This window comes from Pleuronectes platessa, chromosome 9 (genome assembly GCF_947347685.1).
Source record: "Pleuronectes platessa chromosome 9, fPlePla1.1, whole genome shotgun sequence".
Taxonomy (NCBI): Eukaryota; Metazoa; Chordata; class Actinopteri; order Pleuronectiformes; family Pleuronectidae; genus Pleuronectes; species Pleuronectes platessa.
Window position 1 is genome coordinate 3,765,962 of NC_070634.1, and position 18,079 is coordinate 3,784,040.

Here is an 18,079-nt window from a genome sequence, read left to right on the forward strand (position 1 = left end):
GAAGGTAGGTAGTAGGCATCCATGGGCTTACTCGTTGAAGTTGATGAAATACGTTTTCAGAAGTAGAGTTATTATGAAAAGCAGTCAGCTGAAATAGTGGGAGTCCGCATATTTTGTGTCGTATTTCAACACGTCATTGCATTAACAAATTAAACTGTGTTGTTTAAATGTGAATTTACAGTGGATAAAATAAAGTAAAAAGGTAAATTTAAAGTAACTTTTTTGGAAATCTAGAAGTATTCAAAATAGGAATTTTACCATTGTTGTGTAAGTCTATGTCAATTTCCTTAATAAGTGTGAACTCCAGCAAAGATGTAGTCATTGCAAGAATTGCTCGACTTTGCACGTAACTTCACTCATGGCAAAAAAAAATTAAAAAATAGCACAATGAAAACAACAGAAGTGCTACTTACACTTTGCAGCTAGGATGAACAATTTAACTTGTGTTTTCTTCAGTTAACTTTAATCAACGGGATTGTGACTAATACAAACACTAATATAATATAAGTAATCATAGGTTTGACATTTTAAAGTGTGTTTACTCAGCAACTCTGCTGTTTTAGCCCTTTTAACCTGTTCTTTTTATTGCCTGCAACTTTACTGTTTTTGTTCATGTAGCAGCTAAACTATTTACTCTGTTATTTGTAGAAAGTAAAAACAGAGCTTAAGGAAATATAACTCTTATGTAACAATCCTCTGGCTCCCGGAAAGGAATTAGGAGATTGTTTTCTAGCACCATATTAACATTAAAACAAAATAAACTGTGAATACTAGTACTAATTCAAAGACACTGGTGTGCATGTAATGTTAAGGCAGTGATTTGGTTCTTTCCAACGAAGGTGAACGTTGTCATCAGTGCAACTTCTGCAGGATTACAGTCATTGAACCACAAGCTAACATTCTTAAGTATATTTTCCCTTTCTTTATCCCTCATGTAAAAGCATGGAATTCATCTCAACTTCAAATCTGTTGCCATATAATGAAAATAATAATGTGTATTTCTTTGAGGGAGGGATTGTTATTATTTAAATGTTTTCCTACTCCATAAATCTTAGATTTCCTGCATTTCCCAGCGTACATCTGAACCTCCGTGTGAGATTCCTTTCTAACTGTGAGGTGCTTTGACTTGATCTTGATGCAAGTGTCACAAAGTCAGACCTTAGCAGTGTTCAATATTTATGAAGAACATTACCTTCTCTAAGGTATGGTGTGTGGGTGTTTGACAGCTTTTGTTTATTTTCTTTCTTCATTCAAGCAATGCTTCCTATAGCAAGGAGCTACCTATATTTCAATATAGACTGATAACTAATAACTAATAATGAGGTTCCAGTGTTACCATCTCATTAGTCTCCCCAGATCTGCCACAGGCTTTCAACACTATCTTGTGCATCACACTGAACATATGGCTTTCTCTGTGTGTGTGTGTGTACGTATGTGTGTGAGTGTGTGTGAGTGTGTGTGTTCATTCATTATCATTATCATAATAGATAATTTAGAAATTTTTAAATGCTAAACTCTCACTGGTAAACAGAAAAATAAATAATAATTGTTATAATAAAAATAAGTAGAGCAAAACAAAATAAACGATGAGGTCTGTATTGAGATCAGGGTCTGATTTAAAGTATGCCTGGAGCCAGAAACATAGAGTTGCATTACATTAATATAACAGGCAATATTTCCCAGTATTATTCAAGATGTTGTAACTCGTAATTTACACAAATTTAACATGATCGTCACATTAACCCACTGCTTTTGTAATTAGACAATTCATAATCGAGAGTCTTCAGAAACAGAATTGGGACATCCACTCAGTGCAGAGCACAGCCCCAGTAATTATCTGGAGAAATTCATCGACAAGGTTGACTCAAGCTTCCCCGACGTCAGGGTCAGGACATTAATGAGACGATGTCTGAAGGAGCAGACTGCTAATTTATGGTAACTGATGGTAACGAGCTTCAAGCTTCCACTTTCAGCAACCTTAATATACTGTGAAATGCAGATGTATTAGTTATGTAACTCATCCATAGATCATGTTTGGCATATGTCAGGTTAGGTTAAATGTACTATTTACAACCATGACAATCTGTAATCGAATCTAAGTATCCAAGCTTGGACACAGAAAGAGGCTTGGCACACAAAACTGGTTTGACTTAATTTCTGAGCCTTTCGGTCATGTGAGCTAGTAGGCTCATCTCGCTGAGACAAAAAACAAAACAAGCGGTTTTCTCCCTGTTCAAGCAAAATGTTTGTAATTCACTGCGTGACCACCTTTTATTTAGTGGTGTTTGTCGTTCTTTTCTGTCATCGCCTCACAAAATGATCTCTGAATTACTTTTGCCCCTCCACATTTTGTAGGCAGCGATAGTCTGGCAGCTCCCAACAAACCATAACCAGGTAATTGTCCTGCAAATAGGAAGGGGAGCAGGTTACACAAGGCGAGGCATGGGTGCTGTACGGCAGGTTAGACAAAGTGACAGAGGAAATTTGGGAGTTGCTCTCCTCTTCTTTCCTTCAGTGTATACACCAACTAATTAGATGATGAGGTGCAGCCAGTTGAGGCAGACGGAGGCTCACAGGGCTAATGAGGGAATGAGCAGCAGAGGACTACAGTGAGGGGGATGCAGGAGCGCGTCCCGGTGAGGAATGGCTGTTTCTGGCAAACACACACTCTACAAATATGCTGCCGGTGTCTTCATTCAGGGGCAGGATTCTCTGAAAGGCCAGTTTTTGGATTGCATATGTCAAAACATCGTAACAGGCTGACAAGACACAGAGAGTGGCTGAAAAAAAGGTTTGAATCTGTAGGACACAAGCAATGCTCATAATCCATAGCCATCAATCTGTTGTGTGTGTGATTCTTCTTCTTCTTCTTCTTCTTCTATTATCAATATTATTATTATTATCATTATTATTATTGTTATTACCTTGGCCCATCCTTGTCTGCACATTTGTTGAGGTCGGGGAATATAAAGACCTAGATATAATGACCAGGTATTGAGTTTGAAGATTAAGACACTCTTAGCCAATGATGAGAGTATTCATATTTTATCAATCAAAGTAATTGGAGGTCATCTGGGACCAGCATTTGTTTGTAGGAAAAAGTATTTTTTATTTGAATATCAAGAAAATTATTCCAGCATACTGCCAGAATTTACCACTTTGCAGGCTGTTTGTGGGAAACCACTAAAGTTGAAAGCATTTGATTTTAAAATTGAACTTACAGGTCCATTCTATCCTCGCTCCCACATTTTCAGAGATAAAGGCAAGAGGTTTTTACTGCATTCTGCAGCTTGCACTATAATTTTATTCTATGAATCAAGAGTAAATAATAGGTTGACCAGTTCTTATTGATACTTAAATGTAAGTGCAACGGAAGAAAACCAGACAATGGGGAACAAGTAAAGAACAACTACTATTCAGTAGAAAGGAGAAATAAATGATACAGTATTTTTCATGAACTACTGGCTACCTATGGAGCCCAGTAATACAACTCAAGTTCAGGGAAAGTGGTGTGAACAATGTCTTTCTTATTGTGCATGATTATGGAGGAACAGGCTTTCGTTTTATGGGTGTAGAAATTCTGATTGTGTTACTGCTCTTCTGACAATGCAAATAATCCTAATAAGTAAGTATTCAATCTCTCTACTGCTCAGCACACTATTACATATCTGTTTCATCAAGGGTGACTCCGTGAACAGGGCAGGGGGTTAGGAGACAGAATCAGTGTGTTGGCAGGGGTGGGGTATTGGAAACCCTTTTCCTGCATGAAAACCACACGACAAAGCAGAGTCAGGTGACCTTTCGACTCGGAGCCACACTGCAAAGATTCCATTCACCCTGGCTGAGATCCAATCGCAATGTGCCCCCCCCCCCCCCGGCATAGTCGGGCCAATCCGCTTCTGTTCTGCCTCTATTCACACAATGCACCAATATGCTTTTTTCCTTTCCTTCCCAGCTACAGTGCATACTGTATAACATGCTAATATCAAGTGTAAATGGGTTTAGAAAGTCTCAAAGCACAAATGGGGGGTAATTGAGTGTGATTTTCTTTCTCGGGCGTGCAGGTGTTCTGTGCTCTCTCTCATTCTGCTATTTGTGAGGCTTTTCTTCACACTTCCTCAGTCGAGCGCTGAGTACGATCTTTGTCGTTGTTGAATCCCAGGGATTAATTCTGGGTCGACCATTGTAACTCCAAATATGTCAAAATGCCGTAGCATGAAAAGCGATGATATTGACAAAGCTGTTGTGCGTTTTGTTTCACTGGAACGACTTACAGAAAGAACACATTGCTCATTTATGAGCGACATCTCTGATTCCCTTGTGATGATTCATTCCTTCATAAATATCTCGTGACTGAAGAATAATGAATCTAGTTGATGACATGTGCTCCTGATGTGCTGGGCTGATTGTGATTTCAGTGAAATTCATTGTCCCATACTTAAGAGTTAAAGGGATGGGGTTGAATTCATTAATTATGCAAGGTCAAAATATAATGTTAGACTCGTACAAACCAGAATCCTAATGTCTGGAAATGGCATTCACTGCACTGCTTTACTTTTATCAGAAAAAAAATCCCTCTCTCTCATCTCCTGACCGCCCTTATTAACAGGACCAAGAGAGCAAAATGTAATATTTTTTCAGGGATGTCGAAGGTTAATTGTACAGTGTATATAGAGCGAGAGTGTATGCACATTGCTATTCAGCGGCGTAGCTGTGCATAGTAACACTGGACCTGATTTACATTCAGCCAGAAGCAGCCCTCTAACTGCTGCTTTATTTAAAGACAGTCTGTGTCTGAACTCCTCATGTATCGCTGCTGAGTTCCACTCGCAGCTGCACAATCCTCTATCACATACTACTACACACATTAGGACAAGAGGAGCCAGTGTTCTGCTGTGAAGTTGTCCCCAAACAGATGTTTAGCCATGTGCCATAGGCCATTTAGAGGATTAGTGATGTGAGTTTGTGTGCCAGGATGTTTCCTTTAGAGGTGCTATGATTCCACAGACAACCATAGAAACTATTCTGTTTCATTTATATTTGCAACTAAAATGGGACTCAGTGGAGTGTAAACCTCTGCTCAAGCCCAATGGTTCCCTTATGAAACCACATTTAAACTAATCAGAATCTAGTTTGCTCATAAATATCAGTTCCCTAATCACGCCTGATTTTGGGAGCTCGACTCAAGTGTTGGTATACGGCCTATCTTGCAATGTCAAAGAAAATTCTGGCTCCGCCCACTGATCTTGATTGACACCACATGAATCGAACGGATTCTTCCCACACCTCATCCTCCCTTCGTGGTAATCTGTCCGGTAGGTTTTGTGTAACCCTCAGGAACAAACAACAAAACTGGCAAATTCAACTAAAATGAGGGCCCCAGTAGTTTGATAAGTCATCAGTAGCATTAACCGTAATCTTAGTACACATCATAGTTATTTATATTCTTTGTTTATTGAATTGATCTGAAACACAACATAGTAATGTGCAAAATATATACCCCACTAGTGTATATTGCTCTACTTCCAAACACACACACACACACACACACAAAACATTACTAAAAGTGTGATATAAATGTAAAATATAAATAGTATAAATCACTGGTGTATCTGTATGTTTTGGCCTATGCATTTCATAGATACTTAACACTGCTCATGTTTTCTAAACCATGCTTCAGAGTTTTCATAATGTACTCAAATGTTAGTTAATTTAAGCATTAACGTTTTTAAAGTCAGGTAATGCACCACAACTAATATTCAGTCACCTTTACTTTGTTGACAAAGCGACTGTATCTCATTGCTATGCCGTACCTCAGATGAAATCGGGATTTCTTAAATATCTTTGGTGATGCAACAAGAGGATTTGATTTTCTGTAGCGGACAACATTTTTGAGGAAACATGATGTAAATGTGTCCATTGTTTGCTACGAAAAGGTTTCAGTTGTGCAGTCAGATCATTTGAGAGCGCACTCGAATGTTCCAACAGGGAGAAACAGACTCTGTTTACAGCTGCCTCACTATGTGACTGTGTCTTTGATAATGAATGAATACAGCTGGCTCACTGTGGTGGATTACGTGACTCAGTTTCAATTCCCAGCGGTTTCCTGGAAGGTAGCAAATTAATACTTTGGAAAATGGAAAAAAATTGTATAATTGTTTGTCATAAATGAGCTCAATACTCAACATGGTTATTTTTTTATTTGATCTTATACAGTCGGTTTGCCAAATATATTGGACCCCAACTAATTAATAGGCAGAACACTATTTAGAACTTAAACTAATGATTCACTTTTTTGTATCTATATTGTAAAATTACCTTCATGCTTAAAGTCTGTAAGATTTAGAGGTGAAGTTGCACGTTGCAGCTGAACACCCATAACCTCACTGAAAGAGAACCTGTGGTAGCCTTCGGTTGTCGTAAAAACTCAAAAGGGGTTTAGTTTGTCCAGTAAGGACGACTGTAAAAACATGGCGGCCTCCATAGAGGACCCGCTGCTGATGTAAATATAAAGTGTTTAGATATAAAGGGCGGATTTTACGGTAAAGAAAACAACAATTTGTACAGTTAAGATGAAACACAGGATTATTTCAGAGCTCTGCCAATAGATCCCTTTCCCCTAAATTGTACATACTGAACCTTTAAATATTGAAAAGTCACGAGGAACACAGACAATGCAACCAATAGGACCCAGGCAGCAGATTCTTGCTGTTTGGATTTTTATGCAGCTTGCATGGGAACCAGTACTGGTAACTTAAATGAAAATAAAGTAAATTGGCTTGCGTTATACAATACAGTAATTCTAACAGCTCTAATTTCATCAGTTGATACACGAAGATGGTTATTGAAAGGTACTTATTTTATTCCCTGGTGACGACCCTGGAGATATCTTTCTTCTGAATATGATCAAAGTGGTGAGCAGGACATATATTGAATAAATCACATCCAACAGACCATTAACATCAACATGCATTAACATAAGAAAGCTGCGGATTATTAATTTTAATTGTGCTTTCGTCTATATCATGAGGCGCACTGCTCCAGAGCTGACAGACGCTGGTATCGGTGATTGAACTCTCAGCAGTTGTACCTTCCCAATTCCTCCCTCCTGAGTTATACCAGATAGCGCTGCAGCACCAGTGATGTGTTGAATCTTCTTTATTGGCAGCCTCCACCATCATTTAGATTCCACCTTAACACCAGACCTGGCACCTGAATAAAGATTTCCTATCATGGAGCCTGAGCACAGGCGCCGCGCTCCGAAAATGTGACGAATGCAAATGGGACGAGAGAAATCAAATGTGACTAACGTGTATGGAAACAGAGAAAATCAATTGTCTCCTGGGCAAATGGAGGAGCTATTAAAATGATTGTGTGCTACAGGAATATATTATCCTCGGCAGCTGCCAGCAGAGGCAACAGCGGCTCATACTCCAAGTCTGCCTGGCTCAAAAAAGAGCTCCCATGAAGGCAATTACTGCATGTGCACACTCTGCATGAGCGGATCATGTGATTTATCTGCCTGCTCTCAAGCTAATAGCTCTTACACATTATCATTATAACAAGCATAAAACATGCTATGAAAATATTCCAGCACAAAACGAAATAAGTGGATTTTTTTAAAGTGGACTTTCAGACCATTAAGGCCTACTTTGTCAAAGTTAATTTGTGTTTGTCTTTCAAAGGAGATGGTCCAGTGATGCTTGAGGCTTGGCTCTAAAGAGACATGTCAATTTGCCAGCTTCAATAATACAAAAGGGTTCGACTTGCACAGACATTTAAGCTTGGGAGCAAGAAACCAATGTTTCAGATCACAATAACGAGTTGTTCCTTTCTCTCTCGCGATCCATCAGTGATGTTCAGAATAAAGAATCAATTAAAGCTCCAAAGAAATGGGACATGAAGCATTAATAAAAAGGCTTTTATGAAACAATCATGGCTGACTGAAGTTTGGATAACAGTTTGTCATCGTTCTCTGTGGGGTAGAGAGGCTTTAGAGAGAGAGGATTCATTCCACTCATCTGATAAACGTAGTCGCCGGGCTTCAATCACAGCCTGTTTGTTAACAGTTCAAAAACAATCAGAGCATCTCGGCAGACATGGGAAAGGTTACACAGCATGGAGATAGCACATATTTCCTGGTTTTTGAAGTAAGAGAACTTATTAATTATGACAAAATATTAACACAATGCACATGATGTCCACGCTCAGTCTCGTTGGCTGGAAGGAAATGTAAAGAAGTAGAGCAGTCGGCCTTACATCTCCACGTGATGCTGATAAGGTACTAACCTTCTGAGATGACAGGTTTACTGGAGTCTGACACGTGGACCCATTAAAGTTTTAATAAACTAAATTGTGAAATGGCGCTATGGTCCAGTGTGCTGCCTGACCAATGTCCTTCAGAGGATAGTAAACCAGCACACCTTCTTCCTGTTTGACCAGATACATGCAGAGTCAAGACTGGTGGGGAAATCTTTTCCAACAAGATGTAATGAAATGATGCTGTCTGTGATGCAGCAGAAGAGTGAGCTCATGATTGCTTTTTATAATATTAATCATGATGATGATACATTTTATTTTGTGGTGCCTTCCTGAACACCTAAGAACACCTGATAATAGATCAAAAATTAACACATGAATAACTCTCAGAAAAACAAACATTGAAGTCAGATTGGGACACAAACACCCATCAATTATACAAATGCCACACAAGACAAGAAAAATAAAGCAATGGACAAACTCAGCTTAAGAGACAAAGACACCTAACAGTACATAATGTGTGAACAAAATAGTGACTACAAGTACAACAAATACAAGTTCAACAAAGTGTTAAGATCTGATTAGTGAGTGATAGATGTTGTTTGGCTGTGGATAGCCCAATAGAGTCCAGCTGACAGATGTGAGGAGGCAGAGAGCTCCAGAGTCATGGTGCGGATCAGCTGAAGGCTCTGGAACCCACCGGGCTGAGTTGTAAAGAGACATAGAGAAGAGAGCAGGGCAGGGACAGGAGTGTAGGGTCCAACAGGTATGTGAGAGCCAGGTTGTCAAGGGTCAGTGAAGCTGGATGAGGAGTGGTGTGATGTGGTCTGTGTATTTGGTGCAGGATATAATTTAATGGACAGAGGCATATTGTTTTTGTCCGTCTGTCCCATTCCCGTTTTGAACACATCATATCAGGGGTGCCAAAAGGGAATTGCATTACATGGGCCAGAAACATTCAACTAGACTCAAGGATGATCTGAATATAATGTGGTGGTCAAAGTTCAAAGGTCAAGGCCGTGGTGACCTCTCAAAGCTAATTATTGGCCTTATGAATGTGATATCACCGGAACGGTCATGGGAAATTATTTCACATGTGGTACAAATATCCCCTTGAACTTTAATTTTGCAGCCCAAGTTCAGGGTGGACTCAAATCATATCTTAAGATAAGCTTTGGGCACTTGGGCTAAAAGATTTACTGATTAAATCCTGGAGCCTGGAGGCATGGATGGCGGAAGCATACAACCACAGTGCCCTAATTCTTGGTTTTGCTGAGCCAGCTTATTGCCACTGGTGGACACAATGTTGTTGAATGTGGAGCAGGTGAACCATTATTTGTATGTTGATTTGCATGAAACCAAAACAATTAGCTGAGGGAAGAATTTAAGAGGTTGACAATTATGTGTGGATTGTTCTCCTTGAGCAATTCTCTTCATAGTAATGACGAGCCATCGTACACACAGAAGTATTGATTGGAGCAGCTTTGAAGGAGTTATTGAGTATTTACTTATTACACATATGTTCATGTTTATGTTTGTACGTTATGTTGTGTATGCAGTGAACGATCTGAAAAGCACTATTATTGTGGTGACAGACACATGCAGGAGTGGAGGTGAGGCTCCTATCTTACTACTGTGTGGTGTCGGGGTTACATGCTCATCGAAGACACATAAATACACAGATGTCTAGTATGACACACATACAAACAAAGTCACATGAGACACTGAGACCTCGTCGCAAGTGGGCATGTGTCCCAAACCGCAGGGCGCTGTTCCAGCGGCAGGCTTATAGATGAAGGTCTCCGTGAGCACATGCATACGGAGACGCACACGCTCGTTCACATGCGTGAAAACACAGCAGCCCTCACGCCGCCTCCTGCTGCGGCTCCTGGCCAGCTATGAGACATGGCCTGCTGGCTAGAGAATGGCAGAATTGTGTGTTTGGGCCATCTGCTGCTCAGACTGATATAGATATCACACAAATACGCTCACACACGAGAGACACACAAAGGAATGCTATAGGCGTACGAAACATTATGGTGGTTATTATCCATGTATACCACATAGAGAGTTTATAAGCCACTGAATGAGGAGAGGTCGAGATGGTCATGTGAGGCGTCAAATTACAGTGACATGACAATATAGCAAAATGAGGCATCCATGTTTGGTATTCAGACACTTCTATATCGGGAACAGCTTTTAGAAAAATCATTTTCCATAGTATGATTATTATTTGGATGTTGATATGATGACTATTTGGCATTCATATAATGAGCTGTGCATCCAAATAAAATTATGTTTACATAAATGCAATTAATTTATCTAATTTAAAAGTAGTGTTTTAGTCTTGGTTCTTGAAATAAACTCATAGCTCATAAAACAGAAGTAGCTCATTTACACAGTGAGGGTAAAAGTTGAGATACGGCTCCAACTCTCCCAACTGTGTATACAAACATACATATATTGCTTGCTTGCGAGAGAGAGAGAGAGAGAGAGAGAGAGAACTCATATGGAAAGAACAAAAACATCACTCGAGAAGTGGATGACTTCACGAAACACTCACAACAAGTTCTGTTTAGATGTGTGAACGTACAACTGTAAGTGCAGAACACAGCTACAAGTGATAGAGTGCAGATTTATTGTGATGGTAAGGGTTCTGGCAGGTGAAGACTGAGGGCAAATAGGAAATGTTGGTAACTGTATTCTCAGACAAGCTTTGAGGATTCACCTGGTCTTAATTTCAGAGAATATTGTTTTTTTCCCCATAAATGTATGACTTAAATCACAGAGTAAATCGTTTTTTGACTTAAATTCATGACTAATGTCAGAAGAGTTTTTCTCGCAACATTACTCCATCTCTTTACTACACCCTACAATTCCAAACACAGACTTTGGTAAAATGAAGCCATATTGAAGTATATTATTACATTATGTGTAAACTTTATGTTTCAAAGCATTTCTCTTCCTGAAAGACTCCCTCACCTGGATGGTGTAAATGTTTTATTTTACCAATAGGCTGAAATACAGCAGCAGCCTTTCTCTACAAGATGGAGTTTTATTGCTGGATTTTCAAGTCGAGTCTCCTCAGAGTCAGAACAATAAAGAGAGTAAACATCAAGTGCCAAAATAACCAGGAGAGGAGACTCATATAATGCCGGGGTCACATTTTATTGACAATCTCTTTCCTGCAATTAGGATAGATGAATGAATGAAGGCCGATATATGCTACTCCGTTTTGACGGACACGGACACATGGGAATGGCTTCTTCGGCGTGGAACACCCTTTCCGAGCACCTCGGAGAGGTCTTCGTGCACCTCTGATTTTTCTAACTATACGTCGGCATTTTGGAGAGCCTAGGGATAGCCCTTGGCTGTGATTGGTCCGCTAACGACATCATTTCCGCACAACGTCATTTTAGGGAATCTCACATTTCCGGTCCGAACACTTCCTGTTTCATTCCCTCCGTCTCCTCTTCTGTTGTTGTTCTCGTCTCATAAAATACGTTACAAGCAAGATATCTTCCATGTCAAGCAGCTCCAGCTCCATCAACAGCCTTTGTCTGTTAGTTGCCATCGTTCAATCTGTGTGAGGAAAGCCGGGAGGAGGTAAATACACATTTGTGGACTTCTTCTACATACGTTATGAGGTAGGCTTCTCTTGCGCCACCTACTGGTCTGGGGGTGAATTGTTTTCAGCACCCACAGTCTTCGGAGAACCATAAATGAAAAATAGTCTGTCAGATCCGTCTGTCCGGCCGTCCTTAACGGATTCGGAGTAGCATATATCGGCCTTAAGTCTTCTTTCTCACTCAGCTTCTCACTAGGCTTTGAGCAGTTGGATCCTCACATTTGTTTTTATGAGGCTATGACAGGATGACAGCTTTTGTATGTGCACTTTGCTTTTGTAGTTTGTGGTCATTGTCGGTCAAATCTGAAAGCAATAATCAATTTATTGTACTAATTGTTTGTATATTGCAGTAATCCATAGTGTTGCATTGCATGATTAATAAGCACTTATATTTGTCCACTGCTTTCAGGTCTTTCTCCAGCCTACCCGATAACAGTGAGGAAGCCAGAGCTAGGTACCTCTACAGGCAGTGGTTGGGACTCGGTTTGACTGACGTCCACCTATCCAATCACACAGTCCTCCTCAGCCTGCCTGGTTCCACACCCAACACAATCACTGACAGGTCTAGTCACCAGTGTTTCCTGCCAAACGGGACCCCCTGTGACCAGCGTGGCCCAAACGACCTGCCGAGGCAGCAGTTCTCTTACGCAGCCTACTCCGCTATTGGAAGTCTACAGGTACGATTTCCATATCTTGAGATTTGAGTTAACCTACGTGCAGCTGCACTCTCCTTTTGCTTCTCCTCTCCTTTTCCATCTTTGTATTGTCAGATTATCTAAGACTTCAGCCTCTGGCCACTGTAGGGTCAGCCCTTAGGTGTAAGGAGTGCAGACAGGTGTGTGGATCCAATAGCACGACTCGGGGACACAAGAAGGTGCAATTAACCAACTTTACTGTTGAATATTGAAACACGTCAAGGCAGTCCAAACACGGGTACAATAATCCAACAGGAGACAGGCAGCGGCAGAGTTCGTAATAGTTTCGGTCCAAGGTCGGTACACGGGAGGGCAGTCGATCACAGGGCAGAGTATCCGGCAGGGAAAAGGCAGAGACGTAACTCGTTAAGCAGGCAGGGATCGGTAACAGGAAGGCTATCAGGAGTAAATGCTGGGACGCTAAGAACATGGAGAAACAAAGACGAACTGGCAACGCCACACAGGAACACAGACTAAATACACCGGGTGATGAGGACCAGGTGCAAACAATCAGGGAGGAGCTGACAATCACCCAGGTGGAACACACACACGAGGGAGGGAGTGAGGAGTCTGAAACGAGAGGAGAGGTGAGTAAACAGTAACAACACATAACAGAAGAATAAGTTATAAATATCCAGCCAACTTAACTTAATAAACAGGGCTGGACATGACAGTAGGGGCATTTCGAGAGGTTCTGGCTTCAAACGCTACAATTTGGCAAGCCACAGTTCAGGGTCTAAGGGTATTACAGCACTTTTATTTCCTGCAAGTGCCAAGTCTAAAGATGATATTTATATTTGTATTTTCTGGTGTAAAACTGATTGGCTACATAGAGAGGAGTCCTTTAAATGACCTGCCACTGTGCATCACTTACTAAAGAGCTGAGGATTGTCTGCACTCTTTAACGGTCTCATTATCTCAGCAAGTTCTAACATGAATAGTGATTATTTATCTGCCGATATCACTGATTTGAGATTTTAAATGTCCCTATCCAGCGAGGAGAAGACTATAAATGTGGTCAAATCTGTAACTTATTACACTAATACAAAGCAATGGGTAGACAATCATTCGAGTTGTGTGTTGAGTGATCCCCTGAAAAATGTATTTGTAGCACAACAGAAAGGAAAGTCTTTGCCTCTTTAAATTTCTAATGAGAGAATTCTGAGCCTTGTCGAGTATTTCGATGGATCTTATCCAGTGACAGTGATGGATTGATCGATCACACTGAACTGAGCAGTGTGACACACCGCAGTGAAAGAAGATGGCTGAGTTTTAACAAGGAGTGGACATAAACATCCCAATTAAGAGAGAGAGAGAGAGAGAGAGAGAGTCAGAGAGAGAGAGAGAGAGTCAGAGAGAGAGAGTCAGAGAGTCAGAGTCTCATCCTGGTCCTAGAGACACAGGAACTACCACAGAGGCAGCTTTAGCACATCTATCTGTCCGTCTGTCTCTCTGTGGACCAATATTGACACAGTGAGAGTGCCACAACTGTGCAAGATGAAGTCATGGAACTTTGTGTGTTGATGCCTGAATGTGACCAATAAATTGTGCAACAAATGTGTGTCATCATCTTGAAAAACTATTTAATTGATCATATTCAGTTATATCTATAGGTAAAACATAGTTCGTCTCAAATTATTAATTTTGAAATAAGAAAAAAGAAAGGAAAAGTGTTCCTTTCTTCAAATGCACATTGCAGAATGAAACAGTGCATGTTCACTGGATTCAACTTTGTTATACTATAGAGTTTCATTTTCTTATAAATAGAACAGAAGGAGAAATTTCCTTTGTAGGGTGCCTGAAGCCATATTTTCAAGACAAGAGGTATTTCACAAACTTTACACAATACACTTAGATAAGAATAGACCGCAGGATTATAACAGCACCAGCCGACTTGATGCAGAAACCGTAGAAATCTTAAACATGGTATTTCTTTCATGCTTGATGCACTGTGGATCTTTCCCACCATTCTTCAGGAATGAGAAGGTTAATGGAAGTCATTATGCATGTAGTCCGCCCGCACTAGGAGACACACATACACACACACAAACAAACACGCACACACACACACACACACACACATCAAAATATAGTCACACTATTTTTAGAGGGCTTTACTTCTCTGTATCCTGGGAACAGAGAAAAGGGTTGAAGGAGACGCTTGTTATTCCCTTGAGCCTCTGCCCGGCCTGAGGACAGATGAAAAGTTGCAGTCAGTCTCTGAATACCAAGTTTTCCTCCTCTTTTTTCTCTCCCCGCCTCTCCCCTCGCTCTCCTTCCTCCGCTTTGCTCGATCCATCCAGCTGTCCACTCGTCGGAGTCTACCCACAGGAGGGTCACAGTCATCCATCACCAGATTATTTCCCAGCTCCGTTGCCGCACGCTGCCTTGAATTAAGCGGCGGTTTGCTGGATCTAAACATGGCTTTCAGACAATTAAACATGGCTGTTGTGTTGGATGGATGGCGGCCCAGTGCAGGTATACTGGGATAATAAGTCCTGCTCTTGATGGCACTGTTTCGCTGGTGCTGCAGGGACTGTGCTCTAACACACAATATCTGAAGGATGCATCGTGTGCCTTTGTGTGTGTGTGTGTTGGTCTATGTGTGTGTGTGTGTGTGTGCGTATGTGTGTGCGACCGTATGTGTGTGTGTGTTTGAGAACGGGAAGCAAGAGAGTGCTGTTTGTGGGTCTGGTCAAGTCATGTGTGATCGAGTCTCACAACATGTCGGTTGGGTGCAGGTATTAATTAACCCTGACATGTGCATCCCTTGAGCTTGTTAGTGCTTGCATTCTAAAAACAATCTTCTGTAAAACTTCAGCATATCTCTACGATAACTTTGCGAAAGCCTGGTCTCATCTAGCTTCTAATTAGTGCTGCCTATGCATGTTGTGTGTGTAAATCGCCTGAGAAGCTAAAATTTTGCAACCAGTAACTTAAATCTAGTTCACCAAGGCAGCAAAGTTTAATAACTACAAATTGAGTGTTTACTAACTTAGTTATGAGCTACACCGTAATGATGTCCAAACTAATGGAGACTGTTGCATTTGATGATGCCTCCTAGTAAATTAAATTTTGTTCATCATTCATGTTGGTATGTATTTTAAAACCGTTTGAGGCCATTGTCTGGAGTAAAGGCTGCAGTATGCTACTCCGAATTGGATCCAACGGACACTGTTTAATTTATTGTTCTCCGAAAGCTGTAGGTGCTGAAAACAATTCGCCGCCAACAGTACATGGCGCAATGGTAGACGAGCATAGAGAAGCCTACCTCATGAGTTCTATATATATATATACGTTGTTTATTTACCTCCTCCCAGCTTTCCTCACACACAGTGAACAATGGCAACTAACAGACAAACGCTAATGATGGAGCTGGAGCTGCTTGACATGGAAGATGACTTGCTTGTAACGTATTTTATGAGACGAGAACAACAACAGAAGAGGAGATTGAGGGAATGATACAGGAAGTGTTAATCTCTATTAATTCATGATATGTGCAGTTTAGAGCAATAGTAATATATTAATCATTAAAATATTAATTCACTACTTTGTGTGGTGTGATGGGAAGAGGAGGGATCGCCAGTAAGCTTTAATGAACTTAAACAAGGGTTGACAGTTGTAATAAAAAATAGGCTAAGTCACTTTAAAATTAATTAAAGAATCATATAGACGTGTGTAATCACCAGTGTTTTTTTATGTCACAATAAAAAAACTGAGCAATAATAGAGAAGAATAAACTGGATGATTAAATATATGTATACATTAAGGTGGTTGTACATTATAGATGGTTGTGGAGTGTGAGGAATGTGTCATGATTGGAGCAGCTCAGCTCGAGTTGGCTGCCTGAACTATAGCTCGCAGGCGTCGCTCCATTTCAGACATCTTTCAAGCAATTTATTTTGTCCAATTGACACTAACCCATGGGTCCATTCTGATATAAATACTTCCTAAAACTTCAGTAGTTAATAAGAAGAGGAGAGGCAGGGGATAATAATTTTTAACTTGCTTATTCATGGTTACATAGCAGCTCAGTCATGGAGAATCTAATCTTCATGTAAACAGCTTAAGACCTTAAATGGATTCTGAGTTCACCGGGTTACTGCAGACAAGCAACCATTCAAAGTGTCTTATGATGTGACACCTCCATTAGACTGAGTCCGAACTGTTGGACAGAGTTGACACGGTGGGGTTTGACCCTGTGACCTTCGGCTTACAGGGGATGTTTTTCAAAGAAATTATGCCAATTGCCTGAAAAAACCTATGCTTCCACTTGGCACTACAGGGACTTGCTTTTACTAATCGCATACCAGCACATGGTAATGTACTGTTTGTTATGTCGTTACAGCAGACTGTGTGTTTTGCACTTGTAAAGACCATGTTGTAAAGAATACAACTGTAGAATTTCTATTCAGTTTACAAGTAAACAGGAATGTTTCATAAGTAGCCTTCATTGTGCAGAACACGAGAAGCACAGGAAAGAGAATGTGGGGTTATTTATTCTTGAGTAGGAGAATAACCAGTATTGAAGGACAGTGTTCGTTGTGGAAAGCGACAGACCGAGATGTCAGAGGAGCCATATAACTTGTGAAGAACACGCTGAGAAAATACACAAGCAGCATCCCGGCCGACATCAACATCCATGAAGTGCAGAAAGTCATTCTGGTGCAGTACACATTCACCAGAGGGTGTTATCCATCAAGTGAAGCGAGAGAACAGCCTCCCTGCAGGGCCTCAGGACCATCTGGTCACAGCTGTAAGGACATGTAAGAACATGTAAGACACACATGAATAAGTTGGTAGAGTAAGTAAATACTGCATGGACTGACACTGTAACAGATGCTAACTTGTGATTTTTGTAATAAATTTCCTCGATAAATAGCAGACCATGTTCCTGGGCTTGATATTAATCATAGACTTAAATATAAATGTACATTCTATTCTATCAGTTTGGCTTTCTCAATAACTTTAACCAGTACTGTTACTCTCAAATGGATGAAGCTGACTTGTCCACTTAATATATGGCGTAACTTAACAGACCATAGTATAAACCTTGTTAAAAGATACCCCCAAAGTATTATCCTGCGCCAAACCTGACAACACGACCACCTTCTTACAACAGCCCTGTTTGATCAATTTTACTGGATGCTGCATTTAGAGTAAAGAAAATTTTTTAATAATGATAATACATCTTATTTATGTGGCACTTATTAAGCTTCAGGAAAACTACGACATATGTATCAACAGCACTGAGTCCATACATTGATACATTGATGAACAAATACAATATTGTGATAAAAGAAATAAAATAAATTAACAAACTGTAACAAGATGAATAAAGATTAAATCTGGCTCAAAGGGAAATATGCTCCCTTAATTACAGTAGGGGAAATCAAGGGGTAATAATTAGCAAGGGACAATGCAATTGTCAAAGATAATCTTACTTGAAGTAAATATGAACTGATTTCTTTAAGATTAAATTAAATAAAAAATAAGA

At 40.3% G+C, this 18,079-nt stretch overlaps 1 protein-coding gene across 2 annotated transcripts in view; it reads left to right on the top strand.

Annotated features, from left to right (window-relative positions):
* The window catches only part of LOC128448298 (inactive N-acetylated-alpha-linked acidic dipeptidase-like protein 2), a 447,438-nt gene that overhangs the window by 189,614 nt on the left and 239,745 nt on the right, over positions 1-18,079 (top strand). For both annotated transcript variants that reach the window (XM_053430883.1, XM_053430884.1), the window contains one exon: positions 12,297-12,564. In XM_053430883.1, the coding sequence (XP_053286858.1) occupies positions 12,297-12,564 (268 nt within the window). The remainder of the gene's footprint in view (positions 1-12,296; positions 12,565-18,079) is intronic.